Source organism: Nesoenas mayeri (genome assembly GCF_963082525.1).
Source record: "Nesoenas mayeri genome assembly, chromosome: 15".
Lineage (NCBI taxonomy): Eukaryota > Metazoa > Chordata > Aves > Columbiformes > Columbidae > Nesoenas > Nesoenas mayeri.
In genome coordinates, this window is record NC_137559.1 from 15,567,964 (window position 1) to 15,584,895 (window position 16,932).

General features: G+C 48.9%; 1 protein-coding gene across 1 annotated transcript in view; it reads right to left on the reverse strand.

The window, feature by feature from the left end:
- Positions 1-16,932, reverse strand: part of SYT17 (synaptotagmin 17) — a gene marked incomplete at both ends in the record, with an annotated part of 42,346 nt that overhangs the window by 22,807 nt on the left and 2,607 nt on the right. The window contains 4 exons of the mRNA XM_080353819.1: positions 8,315-8,934; positions 9,342-9,490; positions 14,451-14,599; positions 15,895-15,912. Of these exons, the coding sequence (XP_080209945.1) occupies positions 8,315-8,934; positions 9,342-9,490; positions 14,451-14,599; positions 15,895-15,912 (936 nt within the window). The remainder of the gene's footprint in view (positions 1-8,314; positions 8,935-9,341; positions 9,491-14,450; positions 14,600-15,894; positions 15,913-16,932) is intronic.

Genomic DNA, 16,932 nt, shown 5'->3' on the forward strand with positions numbered 1-16,932 from the left:
GTTTTTGTTAATAATTTTAAGGGAAGGAACATACACTGCAACCCCCAGAGGCCACGGCAGGACGAGTGTGCTCGAAGCCCCGTTGCAGACAGAGCACCAGCAGCGCCTGCAGCGATAACACAAGGTGTTTGCAGAGGAACCCAGGTCCCCGGCCAGCTCACCTCCCCTACCAGTGACTCAGCCTGTTCAAGGCACTTAACTCAAGCACTGAACTGCCTCTGATCTTATAAATGCATTATTTCTAGCTTAGCCACAAGAATCCAGGAAACGTGCTTCAAATCCTGCCATGGTGCCCGAGGGGACATCAAGCACCCGAGACACCGGAGCGGTGGCCAGGAGGCACCACGTGCTCCTCCCCGGCACCTCCTGCGCTGCACCAGCTCTCTCCTGTTCTTTGATCACTCGTCCTCATTAGCAAACACGCAGGGAATTAAGGGGTTGCACCAAGCAGCCGAGGTACAAGACACCTCCTCAGGATTTAGCTCCCTGTGCTTCCCCCACCCAGCTCACGCCGCGGTGGGCCTTTGCTGGTGTGACAGCCTTGCTAACAAGACCTGCTGCTGGCACAGTTCACGTCAGAGACGAGGATGAGGATGAGGATGCAGACAGGGCTGTGACTTGAGGGACTCGCCGGCTCAGTGGGCAAAATGGAAGTCACTGGGGAGCACAGGGGGTTCCACTGCGAGATGGAGAAACAGGACCCTTCTTACTACACACCGGGCAGGAGACTCGGCTGAGGGAGGGACCAGTGGCCACAGAGGTGTCCAGTGGCTGGTGGGGCCACAGGAGCTGCCCACGGACCCGCTGAGCTCAGCTGCACCTCAGAAACCCTCTGTGCTGCCATAACCACTGAGCCACAAGCCCATCACCTTGTTCACAGGCATCTGTATCAACAATGGCGTGAAGATGCGTCTTGCCAGGGGGCTGCGGGCGCAGAAGTGTGGGGTTTGTTTTGTGACACACTGGAGCCTGCCCAGACCTCGGACTGGAGCAGGGGCTGAGCGGAGGAGGGCGATGCTTATGCATGAGGTGTCATCAGCACATTGTTCACCGGAGGGAAAGGAAGTGCCTGAATTTTACTTTTCCTAGGTCTTTTCATCAGGAAACTAAAATGCTGTCGCTCTCACCTTGAATATTTTGCTTACACCCCGCAGTGTGCAGAGATGCCCCTCAGGCATCCATGCAAAGGCATCATTTTAGCTGCCATTATTATGCTGATGACACGCCGACTGGTGCCGAGATCCCAGATGACCCTGGAAAAGCAATTTCCTGTTTGATGAGGTGCCGGAGTGACACCAAGTCTGGGATGTCTGAGGCTCTCCTGAAGCTCTGATTAACATTTCACTCCTGGCTGCTCTCTGCAGCCGTATTACACAGCCAGTCATTTGGATCTGCAGCCTTGAGCTCGCTTGTGATCCAGAACCTTCTGCAGTTACCATTTGGGTTGAAACAGACACACATAAAAAGTGTTGTTCTTTTTCCTTCTCTGTCATCTCTGAAACACAAAGAGGGCTTTCTCGTGGGAAGAGGAGTTTTTCATTAGTGCCATTTGCACATCTTGTTTGGATCAGAGTAATTCTTTCCTCGCAGCCCCCCAGCCTGTTCGCTGGGCATCGCTACGACACAGCAAAACTCTGCAGCCGAACCCCTCCCTGGCTCCCGACTGAAACCAGAGCGCATTACATCAGCACAGACATCTATGCAACACTCCTAATGAAGTTTCAGATTGATTTTGCTCCTCAAGGTTATCTGCGATAGTACCTCCAGGTGCATTAGAAAACCAGTGGTTTAGAACAGTTTGCTCTAACAGGCTCCCTACAGCGCCCTGTGACACAGAGCAATCATCTTGTGAAGGTTGAGCACCAAAACCTGAAAAATAATACCCTTACCAATGGATACGAACACCTAACCTATGTAACAGACGCTGAGCAGACACACGGTGAAAAGAGCCACAAATCGCCTTCTAGAGTCTGCCTGGCTTTGCGCCAGCTTGCACGGCCATGAGAAAGTCTCTCCAGCGCCAAGAGGTTTGGGCAGGCGAGGGAAGAGCTCCCAGAGAGAGCCCCTGCCATGGCCCCACCACCCCAGGGCTCCTCCTCAGCAGAACACACCCCACAGCCGCCCGGTCCCCGCAGGAAGGACAAGGAGGGAACAGCACGGAGGGGAAGGGATAAAGTGACCGAGGTGGCAGCCGGAAGCACAAGAGACAGAAGGATGAAGAGGAGAAAAGGATCAAGAAGGAAAATTTCCCATTGCTGGAGCTTTAAATACTGGAAAAGGAGGGGAAAACAACTCAAATAGATCTGGGGAAAAAATACAGTGAAAGAAAAATGCTAGAATGCCATAAGCCAAAATACGATGACAAATCATAGGTTAAGAGCAAAAAGTGTTGTCAGGAGACAAGACCACATGGGCAAGGAGTGTGCAAACCCAGGAGCCTGCTGAGCTGCTGCGCCTTTCCTGGGAAGGTGAGGGGACAAAGGGCCATCATGGTGTCCTGTCGCCGTCCCCTCAGCTCTGGTGACATGCCACATGCAGGCAGGCTGTGTATGGGGCCTCCCTCCCGCCCCACACAGCTAAACTGCCGGCCCGATGTTAACATCGCGGTAGTGAGCGGGCAGAACCCCACGTAACCAAGCCATGCTCACCACCAGGGATCTGCATCATCCCTTTAATTAACTAAGCTTTTGGACAGAGATGGGGAAGGAAAAAACCCTGACAATACTCAATTCCACATCTGATTTCCCGTGGCTGTGTCACGAAAACAGAGCCCTGAGTCAACCCGTGCCAGCTCTATGAACCAAGTCTCTCCCTGGCCGCTTCTACACCGGTCCAACACTTTGTCCCTGTATGAGCGAGGCTGCTGGCATTATTTTCAATAATGTGCTGTGCTACCAAGTGCAAGGCATCGTATACATTCCCCGAGGACGGCTCCATCTCAGGAACAAACGTGCCAAGGACAAACCTGGCACATGTGCAACCGGAGGCCTCTGAGCCACGTGCCACAACCACCCAGACGCATGGCAGATTTCACAGAATAGAATCATAGAATAATTTCAGTTGGAAGAGACCTTTAAGACCATCGAGTCCAACCACAATCCACCCCAGCACTGCCCCATGTCCTGAGAACCTCATGTCCGTCTGTCCAGCCCTCCAGGGATGGTGACTCCAGCACTGCCCTGGGCAGCCTGTTCCAATGCCCCACAGCCCTTTGGGGAAGAAATTGTTCCCACATCCAACTTCAGCCTCCCCTGGCGCAACTTGAGGCCATTTCCTCTGCTCCTGGCGCTTGTTCCTGGGGAGCAGAGCCCGACCCCCCTGGCTCCAAGCTCCTTTCAGGCAGTTCAGAGATCAGAAGGTCTCCCCTCAGCTCCTGTTCTCCAGCTGAACCCCCCAGGTCACTCAGTCTCAATGTAACACCCAGAAATGCTCCAAAATGACTCATTACTTGAATTTCTAATTCCTTTCTCCTTTTTCCCACCCAACCAAGGCACGGTAAGAACAACAGCGCAGTACTTGTTGTAGGTTTATCTCTAAGATGGGGACAAAAAATTGTGGAGAGCTGCCATAGGAAAGCCACTCCATTTGTGAAGCACATACCATTTTCAACGTAAAAAGTGACAGCTCCTTAAATGACTGTCATTCCAGTGCACTCAAAGTACAACGTTAAAAGAGCAAGTCCAATACATACCCCCTCTACTATCAAAATGGCTTAATTGGAGGGAGGAAGGAATTTTTATGCTATGTTCCCACCACAATCAGGCAGGTTTTCTTTCTTTCGCAGAATGATCTCCAAGCTCTCATTACCGCTGCTCCAAAACATTTATTCCTGCCCACTCAAATCTGCCAAAAGAGAAATGAATCATATGTCAATAAAACTTGGGGCCCTCAACATGTGTTACGGAATTAATCTTAACGGCGAAATATGCGAATCCGAGCCCAGCTACAGCAAGGCCTGCCAACTTCATTCATGGTAATTAAGCAAAGCCACACACATTTAAGGGGATATTTAAGGAGCGCAGAGTGTTCCTATGGGGACTGGACCTGAGAACTACTCCATGAGCAGCTACCGTGCTTTAGAAACACATTAATTACTCTGCAAGAAAAAGCGTCCCAGAACTACCAGGGATGGGGAATTTGGCAACACCTGCGCTGACATTTTCTACAGGGAATAAGTCCTTCTGCTTCGTTGCTGGCTCTGCCGATGTACCGGACCGCACAGCTCCCCCGTGCCTCCGCTTTGGACTCGATCCCACCCAGTGCTGAGCACACGATCCAAGCTAAAAAAGCACTTATGCGCAGAGAGGGTCTTTTGCCCGAATCTTAGCGCCGAGTGCTGTGCTGACCCCTCGACACGCTGCTCACCCATACGGGTTCTCTGACAGCCCCTTCCCGACACCAGCGCCGAGCTGCACACACCTCGGCACACCTGGGGCAGTTCTCAGGCTGCTAGTTAACAAGCAGCTCCATGAGGCAGTAATGAAGCTATTCCACTATTAATGATGGGCTTTCACCCACTGAGGAGCTGGACGTCCCATTGCACAGCCCTAAGGACTTGCCCGGTCCAGCTCACAGTGCAGGCAATGGAGTCATCGGCTGCAGAACCTGGATGGGCCTCAGCCCGAAGAATCCCACCCATCCCTGCTGATGCCACAGCCACCCGGAGATCATTGCTGTCCCCCAACCCTTGTCACAGGCTCACTCTGTGCTGAGACACTGTCCTAGCTCTGGGCATGACAGGGCTGAGCACAAGGCTGGGACAAGAACTCTGCACTTAGAATCACAGAATGTCCTCAGCTGGAAGGACCCACAGGATCATGGAGTCCAACCCCTGTCCCTGCACAGGACACCCCACAGGTCACCCCGTGTGTCTGAGCACGTTGTCCAGTCTCTTGTTGAACACTGTCAGGTTGGGGCCGTGACAGCTCCCTGGGAGCCTGTTCAGTGTCCAGCACCTCTGGGTGAAGAACCTTTTCCTCATGTCCCACTGCCCCTCCCTGGCACATCTGCTGCCGTTCCCTGGGCTCTGTCACTGTCACAGAGCAGAGCTCAGCCTGCCCCTCCTGCTGCTGCTGAGGAACCTGCAGCCCATGAGCTCTGCCCTCAGGCTGCTCTGCTCCAGCTGAGCAAACCCAGGGACTGCAGCCGCTCCTCATCCGGCTTCCCCTCCAAACCTTCACCAACTTTGTAGCCTCTCCTGGTCACTCTCCAGCAGCTTTGTCTCCTTTTCTCCTGTGTCCCCAGCCCTGCACACAGTGAATGCTCCAGGTGAGGCTGCCCCAGCGCAGAGCAGAGCGGGACAATCCCCACCTGCCCGCTGGCATCGCTGGCACCTCCTGTACCAGCACACTCCACGACAATGGTTCCCAGGCGGATACAGCAAGCGCAGAACAGACGTTCCTCTCAGCCAACACCATCTAGGCCACTTTCTCTGCTCTTCCACAGACCTTGTCCCATCCCACTCCCACCAGCACAAACAGAAAACCTTTATCCACAGCTCCTGCCATCTGGATTCACTTTGCCCCATCCCTCCAGCTCATCATGTTTCTGTCTATAAATGCCAGCTAAAAAAAAAGATATATAAAAAATGAAAAATCACATGTTTTGTGTCTTTTCATCTTTCCACGTCACATCTACGCCTGTCTGTTTTTCTCTCACGCCTGTTACTGGTTTTCCAAGCACCTGCTTCGGCGTCTTCTCCACCACGATCTTCCTGGCTGGGGGCGGTGCTGCCGGCTGCTGCTCCGGCAGAGCCCCGGGCAGCCGACCCAGCCTGCAACGCTGCCACTGACACACGGTCAGAGCCAGCGAGGAACTAATAACGGCTGTCTGCACCTCGACTATGCAAACCAACAAGTGAGAAACGTAAAAGAACTTGTCAGCATATCCAATCTATCATTGCACGGGCATAATCTTCCAACTAGCAATCAAAAAGAATTTCACAGATTACGAGCACAAGCATCGCTGTTATTGAAAGACATTAAAATGTGGGGAGGGTAAATGTAATAAGCTTTATTGTTTTACTTCTTCCGGGATTTATGTTAACCCTTTGATCAATGTGTTTAACTCTAATCACTACTAATACACCTTATTCAATGAACTTCAAAGGTCTTATCACTGAGAAAACTTGGGAAGGTGATACCAAGCATCCTCCCTGCATATCCCAGTACAAGTACTATTGTTCTCTTTGCAGTTGCAGTCTGTCAGCTAAGGCCCAGCCTAAAAGAACAAGAGAGTGTGAAAAGACCAAAATAAAGCACTTCAGTAATCAAGGTGTGAAGGACTTTTTGCCTAAATTAAGTTTTTCCATACGATAACAAGCAGATAAATGCAAAAGGCTGCCCATTCAGAGGGAGTTTTCTCTTTTTCTCCTTCCTTTTATAAATATCAGAAATGCCAATTTCCACATAAATAATTTATCTGGAATGGCGGTGAACGAGGCAGCACTGCTGGAAACAGCGGCAGCTTTCATTCAAACTTTGGGGAGGGAGGAAGGGCTGGCTCCGAGCTTGGCACACAAAGACAGAGATGATCTTGTCTAATCAAGGTCTGTATTAGCTGTGGAACAAATCCACGCTACTAATAGATAGATAATACAGAAACCTATTTATCATGCAGAAGCTGGTGGGTGGGAAGCAAAGCTGCACGGTGTAAAACACGGCAGGATAACGGGATGCAAAGAGGAGAGCTCTGGCTTCAGATACATAACGCAGAGCCTGTGATGAACCATGAACACCAAAATAAATAAAATAGTTGCAGGCATCTTTAAATAAACATTTTGGAGAAAGGCCCAGGCAGTGAATACCTGTCCGTGTTCACTTTCCTTATGAACCATTCCACACCCGTCCCCTCACAAAGCAGACCCCAGTGACCTGAAGACGTTCTACATAAAGACGCACACAGGGATCCCACAATTTTGACTCGTGCACAACTTTCAAAACTCTTCCTTTTGCACGAACAATGTTCATGCTAATCCCGTAACACCCCTATTTTTGTTACAGCAAATCCAGTGGGGTGTTTTGCAGTTATCAAGGGTCTTGACGATCTTCTCCATGACACGCTGGAGGCCTGAGCAAGAGCTACAGGTGCTCTGCAGCCCCTCTGCACACAGAGAGGGGACAAAGCAGAGACCCTCGGCATACAAACACTGCTCGGTGGATTTGACTTCCATAAGTGTCTGATCACAAGCTTCTGCTCCAAATCAGACTCTTGGACTGCACTGTGAATCAGCAGCAAGGTCAATGATTTACTGTTCCTCTTGTCTAATACGCTTGCCTATGCCACCCTTTTGTGAACAGGTAAAAACCACAGAAACTCTGAACTATCCAAGTTCACGCAGAACTGGATTCAGCAAAGGCTCTAAAACTTGGAAATTGTGAGGAACGGGGAGAGGCAATCATGTTATACCAACCTTGAACGGTCCTCCTGTCCTCAGCACAGACACCTGAGATGATGCTCACACCGAGCTCTTGGTTTGGCTTTTTATGGGGTCCTGTGCCTCTAGCAGTGTGGCTGGTAGGGCCAGTAGCAAATTTGGCAGCTAACTGCTGCTCCTGCTTGCAAAGGTCAGATTTTCCCGCTGAGCAGCTCTTTTCCTGGCTGGAGAGGAGTGGGCACTGACTGGGGCCCTATCTCGGGAACAGACATGGAGGTACAGACCTTCTGCACCTTCTCCTCCCATCCCATCGCATGGCTGAATCCAGTCCAAGACGCACACTCCAACTTGCATGTGTGCAACACGACACTTGCACCAGACAAAACCTATGACAATTTTATTTCCTTCAGGGACGTGATGAAAATAAATCTACCACCACCTTGCAATTTTCTGCTCACGCATTATGCCATAAGGCTGCAGAGATTGTGTTTTCTATACACTTTCTTGCATCAAATTATTACTGAACGGGCACCAGTGGTTCCCCTCATGTCCCCAGGGCACAGTCACGTTAACAACCATGGGAGCCACCCAGAAGGGACAGTGTCACTGCAGAGTCTGTGAAGCGATGCAGGTCACTGCAGTGACAAGGGACATTTTCCAAAAGGTGCACACTTCCCAAGCAGCCTTCATTTCTTCTCATTAAAGTTGACACAGGATATTTCGTCATGCTACATCCTCTGAATACAAAAGACAACTTCTCTACCTCACGGTAACAGTTATAAGACCAATTACAGGCTCGACATTATTTAAACCCAGCAGATGCTGTATTCACAAGATGACAATGACCAACTGGAAGCCGCATGACTTGCCAACAAGCAAAGGAACCGCACAAAGACACAGCGAGAAAAATGGTGGCAATAATTGGATAAACTCTGTTACCTGAGAACTAGGCACAAGGGCTTTCCACCAGTGTCCGCCTTTCACAAGGTCTACATCGCTCAAGGGCATTGACACTTTGCCAATAACACAATGGCGCGAGAATTTGTCAAAATCCACTACGGTTAAAAGCAGAGTTCTTCTCTGGGCTTCTAAAAAGGGGATTTCAAATGTGTACCTCTCTTCAAACACCGGGTTCTGCGTTTTGCGTTTCACTCCCGTTTGCTTGGAGTTCTTCTGATCGGGAAGAAGGCAGATCTTCACGTAGGGGTTGGAGTGAGCCATGTCTTGCCTTGAACCGTCATAAGAAATTGGAGGAGGCAGATCTTTAGCCTCAATGACTCGCACTATTAGATAATTATGCAACAGATCGTACTGCGTGCTAAAATGCAGCATGCCCAGCTGATACTTCGACAAGATCTCCTCATCTGTCAAGGAGTCCATATCATCGCTATTTGAGTCAAGAGAGTACAGTCTTGGTTCAAATTTCCTAAAATAGTCATCCGGAGTATAGGTTTTCCGCAGGACAGTTGGCTGAACTATCTCCTTCTTAGCTCCTATTATTCCAAACTCGATAGGTTTAATGTCAATTAACGGAGAACTTGGCCTCCTCGACTCTAAACCTAAACGAGAGAAATGCACAAATACGATTGTTAGAAACTCAGCTGAAGCCACGACCGGTGCAAGTCTTTGTGCTGCCTTGTCTGCGCAACCAGCACAGCCGGCTCCTCACCGCCACTCTTCACCAGTACATTGCCAACAATTAACAGCACCCTTAGTTACGCTGAAGTGCAAGCTCAGCTACGCTTACCCCCCCTCTATCCTTTTTCACGTGTGATTACCATGAAAACGCTTCAGCAAGAAAAACAAGGCTGGCCCCTTCCACTGTGCTCCTGCAGAACAGGATGAGATTTTAATCAATGTACCTTCAACCTGACTTGATTCCCTGTCTAAAAGATGAAAGAGCAAGCACGACAGTTTGATTTTCTTTCGCACAAGAATTACATTAATGTTGGAAGGATGACCTTACTTGAAACCCGCCTCGTGAGGCTGTAAGTGGACCGTGATGCATCTGAAGACGACCGCCTTCTGTCAGGGGAAACGTTCTGAAGAGTGGGAGGCAGCTCACTGATTGTATTATCAGAGTGTCCATCTTTGTCCTCATTTTGGCTGCTTATCCTGTTATAACGAGAGACCTTTGGGTGATTCAGCCCAGTGAAAGGAGTATATACAGAATAAAAATGCCTTCTGATATTCTGGGTCTAATCTTGGGTGCACATCCCTGGATGCTGCAGCGCATCTCCTGATCTATCTGGCAAGCAAAAGGCTGAGCAACTGACTTCAGACCTATGTAAAAACCAGATTATTTATCTTTCTGCCTGTCTCTCAAACACGGTTATATCAGTGTTCGAGTGCGGCACAGGCCGCACGGGCACGTGTGACTCAGATCTTCATCAGAAGTATTATATTGATCTTTAAGAAAAAGAAACAGACAAAAAAATACATTCAAAAATAATAATAATTTAAAAAAAAACCCAACAAAACACAAAACCCAGAAAGTATCTTATTGCTATAAATTCACAGCTACACTTTGGAAGCACAGACTTCACTAAGACTAAACCAGCACGTGAAACCACCACGCTCAGGCACCTGAAAACTTGCACACATCCCTCTCAGGAAAACATTGCCCTGCAGGTACACCACTAAGGTTTCAAACCTCAGTCTTACACATGCAATTAATTAAGAGCTTTTTATTGACCCCCTAACCTGGAGCAAGAGCAGACAGCGCCGAGGGCAAGACGGAGTCTCGGAGCACAGGGCAGACCTGCCGATGGGAGCGAGATCACGCATGGGATGGGATGTGTGGGGCAGCATGCAAAACAAGCCTTTTGGTTCATCCACGAGACTCCAAAAAATAGCAGCGAATCACAAGGAAAGCGTCAGCACGACATGAGCAAAGCAAAGGGGGATAACACTGCGTGTTTTGCTCCTGATTCACCCTTCCATGTGCATGGCTCAGTTGGGTAGAAATGAAATATGTTGAATCATTTGTTTTAAGTAACCAACGACTGGATTGGAGCAATAAATATGTTCTGCAAAAAAGAGGCAAACTCACAGAAAAGGTCCCCAAAATCTAAAATAATTTAAACCGGAAAATCTTCTCCAAACACAAAAAAATCCCAGCAGGATCCATGCAAATCTTGCCAGAGTCACATAGCTCATCCACAATACAAGACAAAAACCATCAAAAAGGTCAGTTAATAATCAAAACCAAACCCTGTGCTAAAAAGGACACACAATATTTGCACAACTCTGCAGCCCATTAAAGGCAGTCCAAATCATGCGGTGTGACATATAATCAGTACTTGGAACACCAACAGCTTTTTCATGCCTAAATGCAGCTTCACACAATCACAGGGAGCATTTGGATATACTGGTGTTTGAGCAGCAAACGCACAGAACGAGAAGGCAGAGTGCAAAGGGACTCGGGAAGAGAGGCATTAGGGATGTTCTACAACAGGTAAATGCAATACTGAGTTAATAACACACAGATGACCGTTAGTGAGGAAATTGCTACTGAGCCACAATTTCTCCTCAGATAAACTCTGGCGCTGGGGACAGCAGCTCTTTCTGTCTAACCCAAACCTTGGGGAAAGAGGAGTCACGTCCTGGTTTTAGCTCAGCCTCACAGACCATGCACTGTTTACCTTTGAGGTTTATGTGCAATATTCCCTAAGAGGCAGCGCCACCACAGACCTTCGCCCCCAGCCCCTTCCTGCAAAGACCAGGGTGCGAGTGCTCACCGTGAAATAACAAGCAGCAGCTACAATGCGTTCAGGCCAATACCGTTAGACTTACTTCTATCAGAATTTTATCTTTTTTTCTAAGTTGCTGCTGTAAAACACCCGGGAAGTGAGAAAAACCAACAATCTCCCAAGAGAAAGGGTTTAAACGGGCGGCTTTAACGTCCCCTCCTGAATTTCCAGCACAACGAGGTGTCTCAGAGGTGCCAAGGGGAAAAACCTACGTGCAAAAAGTAAAGGATGGATTATTACGCACAGGCATTCAGATGTTTGCTAGTAGGCCCATGAAGACCATAAAAGCCGCTTTCCCCTGGAGTCAGGAAGGCGCAAACTGCACTCTGGATGATACCAATGTCCTGGGCCCATGAACAAGTGGCGAGATGGAAAGATCTCAGCTGAAAACCTATTTTTAAAACACTTTCAGGGTGTGAGCAGAGAATGCAATGAATTGATTTGTTCCCAAATTCAGTGCTCGTATCTAAATGCGGAATACGCTGCTGTCAAACCCATCTTCCATTTTAGGGGTTTCCACTGAACCCAAAAGTCCTTATGGGCAAGGGGGCAACTGGCCTACACAGATCTCTGAGCACTTTAAAACATGCTCATTAAACACCTTATTCTGAGACCAATTGCAAAGCCTTACCCCGCTCACACGTGTAACTCCAGACACTGTTTCCTACCTCCAAAAATGCCTAAGGAGATTTAAGAGTGTAAGTTCAATATAGTGAAAAGAGAAATCAACTTTGGCTCCAGCATTCTGAGCCAGCAGCAGCTATATGGCATTGTTTCCGCCTTAAACCTGCCACACAAAATCTTGGCTCTCCTGTTGAGCAGCAAACGAAAAACCACTGTTTCTGTCTCCTGCCTTTATTATTTTCTCGATGTCTTCCAGACTCTTGTTCCTCTGCAGCTTCATTTTCAAAGAATCTTAGAATCATTTTGGTTGGAGGAGACCCTCAGGATCATCGAGTCCAACCATAACCTAACTTTAGCACTAAACCATGTCCCTAAGAACCTTGTCTAAACATTTTCTCCTCCTCTCCATCACATCTCCTTGGCTGCTTTCCCTCTCCACATCTCCTGTGCTCTCTTTGCCCTTCTCACTCAATCCACTTCTGGGTTCTTTTACCGTTTTCTAACCAAGTCACCCCAGAAGCTTAAAGCACCATCACCTTCCCTGGCCTCAGCACACATCCAGCTCAGGAACCCCGCGTTCCTGCTCACGAACAGGAGTGAGAGCCTCCTGGAGCAGGCAGAGCAGATGTGCAGCCTGCACAGCACCACAAGCAGCAGAGGCGCTTGGAGAGCACAGGGTGTGCAGCAGGACCGGGGACACGGTGACTCTTGGTCGTCCCACGGCACGGCAGCACCCACAACCCCTCGCAAAGCAAAGCTGCTTCCCCCGTGTGTCCTCTCTTTGGTTCCTGCTGCCCCGCTCGAGCGGAGCCTCTGGGAGCTCACCTTCCCCAGCACCCGAGCAGAACGTCCCTCATGGCATCAGATCCAAAGCTGGATGGGTGACCCAGGCTGGGGTCCTGGGGACCCTGCGAGCACAAGCAGGTGCAGCATAAAGCACAACATGGGTGAAGAACTGGGCTTGTTTTCAGTGGACAAGGGAACTGCTGGAGAGAGTCCAGCGCAGCCACCAAGATGCTGCAGGGAGTGGAGCATCTCCCGTGTGAGGAAAGGCTGAGGGAGCTGGGGCTCTGGAGCTGGACAAGAGGACACTGAGGGGGGACTCATTCCTGGGGATCAATATGGAAAGGGGGAGTGTCAGGAGGATGGAGCCAGGCTCTGCTGGTGACAACCAGTGACAGGACAAGGGGCAATGGGTGCAAACTGGAACACAGGAGGTTCCACTTAAATTTGAGAAGAAAGTTCTTCAGGGTGAGGGTGTCAGAGCCTGGCCCAGGCTGCCCAGGGGGGTTGTGGAGTCTCCTTCTGTGCAGACATTCCAACCCGCCTGGACACCTTCCTGTGTAACCTCATCTGGGTGTTCCTGCTCCATGGGGGGATTGCACTGGATGAGCTTTCCAGGGCCCTTCAACCCCTCACATTCTGTGTTGTCTTCTGCTTATGGCCATTCCAATGAGTTAATCACAGAGGCTTTCAGACGGAGCAGGACTGCGGGAAAACAATACAGGCTGGAAAGAGCATTTTATGATTCCAAAGGTCTCACAGTCCAGCTTGTCTGCAAAGTCATCATGCATTTGAGTTTTAAGACCAGAAGAGGAACAGAGCTCCAGTGCTTACGGTGCCCCTTTGGCCAAACAGAAGGATCCAGCAGCCAAAAACTACGGTGGGGCTGATCACCCCACACCCCCAAGCGCATGATGTCCCCTCTGCTCGGCACAACCACAGAAACTCCAAAGCAACCTCACAACAAGCCCAGCTGCTTGTTCCCAAGTCTGTAATTGCTCCTGCAGCAATCTCTCTACAGCTAATACTGCAGCCTCATCACTGTGTCCTCCTGTGCACAGCCCTCTCCTATTTAACATTGATTTTGTCCCCATTTCTCATTAATCGCAGGTGAATCCACTTCTGGGCATATATCAGACTCTTAAATATGCTGCTCCACGTTTAGAAATCACTCCAACGCAGCCTGAACATCTCCATTTTTATTGCTTCAGGATTAATAACAATCCTATTCTACCTGGATTCAACAGAGTATATAGACAAGGTTGCGATTTAAGCATGAGACCATTTATTTAATGCAGCACCGAGATACAGACCTTCCAGACCTGACATGGAGTACCAGCTCCTACTCGCAGGAGGAGGTAAAACCAACTGAGTGTCTCAGTGTCCGAGTTCTGAGCATCCTGTGATGCACTGAACAGGCATCTCTGGTGCCACAGAACCCGAGACCATCAAGTGATCTGTTTCCCCTTTAGAGCGCACAGGAGATATACCTTTCATCTGCCTGTACGATAACCACCTTCATTCTAGGATATAAAGGTATTTCACAACCACCTCATCAGCATTTCAGCTAAGCTGAAGTCCTCTGAACAGCTGGTCCCTTTGAAGAGAAAATAGGGCTGAAGGTAGAAAGTATCTCTAGAAACGGGTGCGCAACTAAACCAGTTATGAGCTTGCTATGCTAGCTTACAAAATAACTTCTGTCTTCGCCATCAGAAAAGTGTTTTACAAAGGGTCTACCTTACTGTTGGAGGTAACAGGGCCACTGAGCAGCCCACGTGCCCACACTCAGCGAGAGGTTTCTCCTTTCTACGTGGCACCCCCTGAATGTCCTGTCACCATTTCGTGTCAATACTCTGGTCAGAGCTGAGCAGCCCTACTCCTCAGTTAAAGCTGTGAAATTGTGCATCTAAACTTACAGCCAGGCTGGAGTTTGAGCAGGAAAAGGTCCCAGGATTTCAACTTCATCTTCATTTGTTTGACAACAGCTACAGTCGAAACACTTCTGACAACAATTTCTACAAGTCCACCGGCACAGCAAGAGATCCGAGATTCTAGCGAGCAGACCCTGAAGCCATTGGAAACCAAAGTACAAGATTACAACCCATCAATAGCTATTGAGACATAACATTCAGCTGTATTTATGTTTGTGTTTCTGCAACAGAACATTAAGAACTATATTTATTCCATCTATATCAACAGACAAGTGCTATGCAGTTACCAGCTCAACTTTGCCGATGCCATAACAAGGCAGGAAAATAAGCATTCACCACAGGTATTTTCCCTCTAGTAGTGGTGTATTATTATGTAGGCTGGCAAGAGGGTGATTTACAAAACACTATGGCGTAGCAACATGCTAGAGTGGAAACATGCTTATTCTTTCACGCACATCAAACTAATAGATCGGCCAATGTGCAACAGAAGGAATTAAAAACAACGTAAGTGAAAGCTCTGATTTAATCCAGCAAGGGTCTGTTTAATTTGAAAATCACCATACAGCAACACGAACACATTTTGTCCCTGCAGGTGTATCAGCACATAATATCTGTATATGTTCCATATACATACAGCTTTACAGCCTGACGGACTTGCCCCTAAAATGGATTAGCAAAAGCACGCTGTCCACGCGCCTTCCCTCTGCTATGACGCTTCATTTAAAGAAGTTCCTTGACCCAGAAAAGCGTTTCATTCCTTAGGTTTCCAGGGTGGCACTGGCAGCATCTCCTGTACCTGCTCCTCCATGGTTGTGACCGCAGAGGGGGACACAGGTGCCCCATCTCCTGCCAGCCCAGCCACACTTGCTTCAAGAGGAGCAGAAGCCAAACCTCAGCCCACTCCCCACCCACGCCAGCTCCAACTCGTGCGGTTCACAAGAAGCTCATTAAGCAGCACAAGGGCACTGCTAATAAAGGGCATCGCTGTAACCGTGGCGGGGTGGGACGTGCAGCCGCAAGAGCGCAGCATGTGCGCAGCCAGGGTCGAATCGCTTGACGATTGTATGTGACCTTGAAATGTCCCTAAGAAGCTGAAGAAATCAAGAATGTGACATTTGCCTGTAGATATTCCCCCCAAAATCCTTGAGCCGTTTGCAGCACTGAGGAATGTGCAGACAGGGGGGCACCGTGCGAAGGGGCTCCCTCTGAGCAACGCTGAGAACGCTCCACGGGAACGTTGCATTTTGCTCCAGAAAAAGAGTTTCTTCCATAAACAAAATCTGAACTTTAAAATAAAACAACTTACCCACTCAAAATGTGGTGCATTACTTATATGCAGGACATCAGTAAAGAGTCAGAAAATACGAGACAATCCCCCCAGGACAGAGTAAGGAGACAGAGCAGAGAGTGAATCATCAGATTAACTCACCTCATTTATTGGTTCCAACTGTCCTTTTAGACATCCAGTATGAAGTAAAAGGGAACAAAATGAAAAAGACAAAAACAGGTTAGCAATGCTCAAATAACTTTAAATTTTCTGCCATGATATGCCCTGGCCTGGGATGAGCTTGGATTTGTGGCAAGACAGCACCTTGTCCATGCTGGAGGAAGGACCAGGCACCAGCTTCTGCTGCTTCCCATCCTCCACAAGCTCCCTCTGCTCCTCCTTTCCCAGGAGCAAAATTCCCAAACCCATCCTGGAGAATGAAAATCCTGCTCATCGCCCCTTCCTACTGGGGTATCACATGCAAACATGTATTTCCTTTTCTTTAATAACCTGTCTCTGATTGCCGCAACTACCTGCGGACAGCAAACCATATCCAAATTTTCCAGTTAGATGCCACAGTGGAGAAAAAGGCTTTGTTCCAGATTCAGCTCATATCAACGTGGCTTCAATGCCAGCTCATTAAAAGCACGGCTTCTAGAAAGGGGCACAGCCTTGGCGTACTCTCTATTATGTGCACATCCCTTGAGGGCATCTTCAGTCTCATCCTCAGATGTGACTTGAGGAACGCAAAGAACAGAAGTTAAGTGCTTAAAACTTGAGTCACACGCTCCAGTTTGAAAAGCTGTCCCCCGGGTCGCGGAGAAAATCCACAGCAAAGGATGAAATCATCACACGCCGGGGTTTTATTCACAAAGCCACCCATGAAATATCGTACTTGACCCACTTCATTTATAACTGAAGACTTAGTAGTATCTCAGGTGCCTGCTGAAATGTCTTTCCTATTGCTTTCCCCTGACAGCGTCTGAGACTTTCCCAACTGTCCTGGCTGCCTTTCCCTTAAAGAGAAAACCAACCAACCAAACACGGAAAACCCCAACATTCTTCTCTACTCTTCCACATGCAGAAGTCAGCTCCCAGCTTTATGTTCATGGCAGGGACAAGAGCAGCTTTTTACGAAGAAGCTGGGTTGCAGAAGTTGCCTTTTGTTCCAAGAACCCTCCCATGGACCATGTTTCAGCA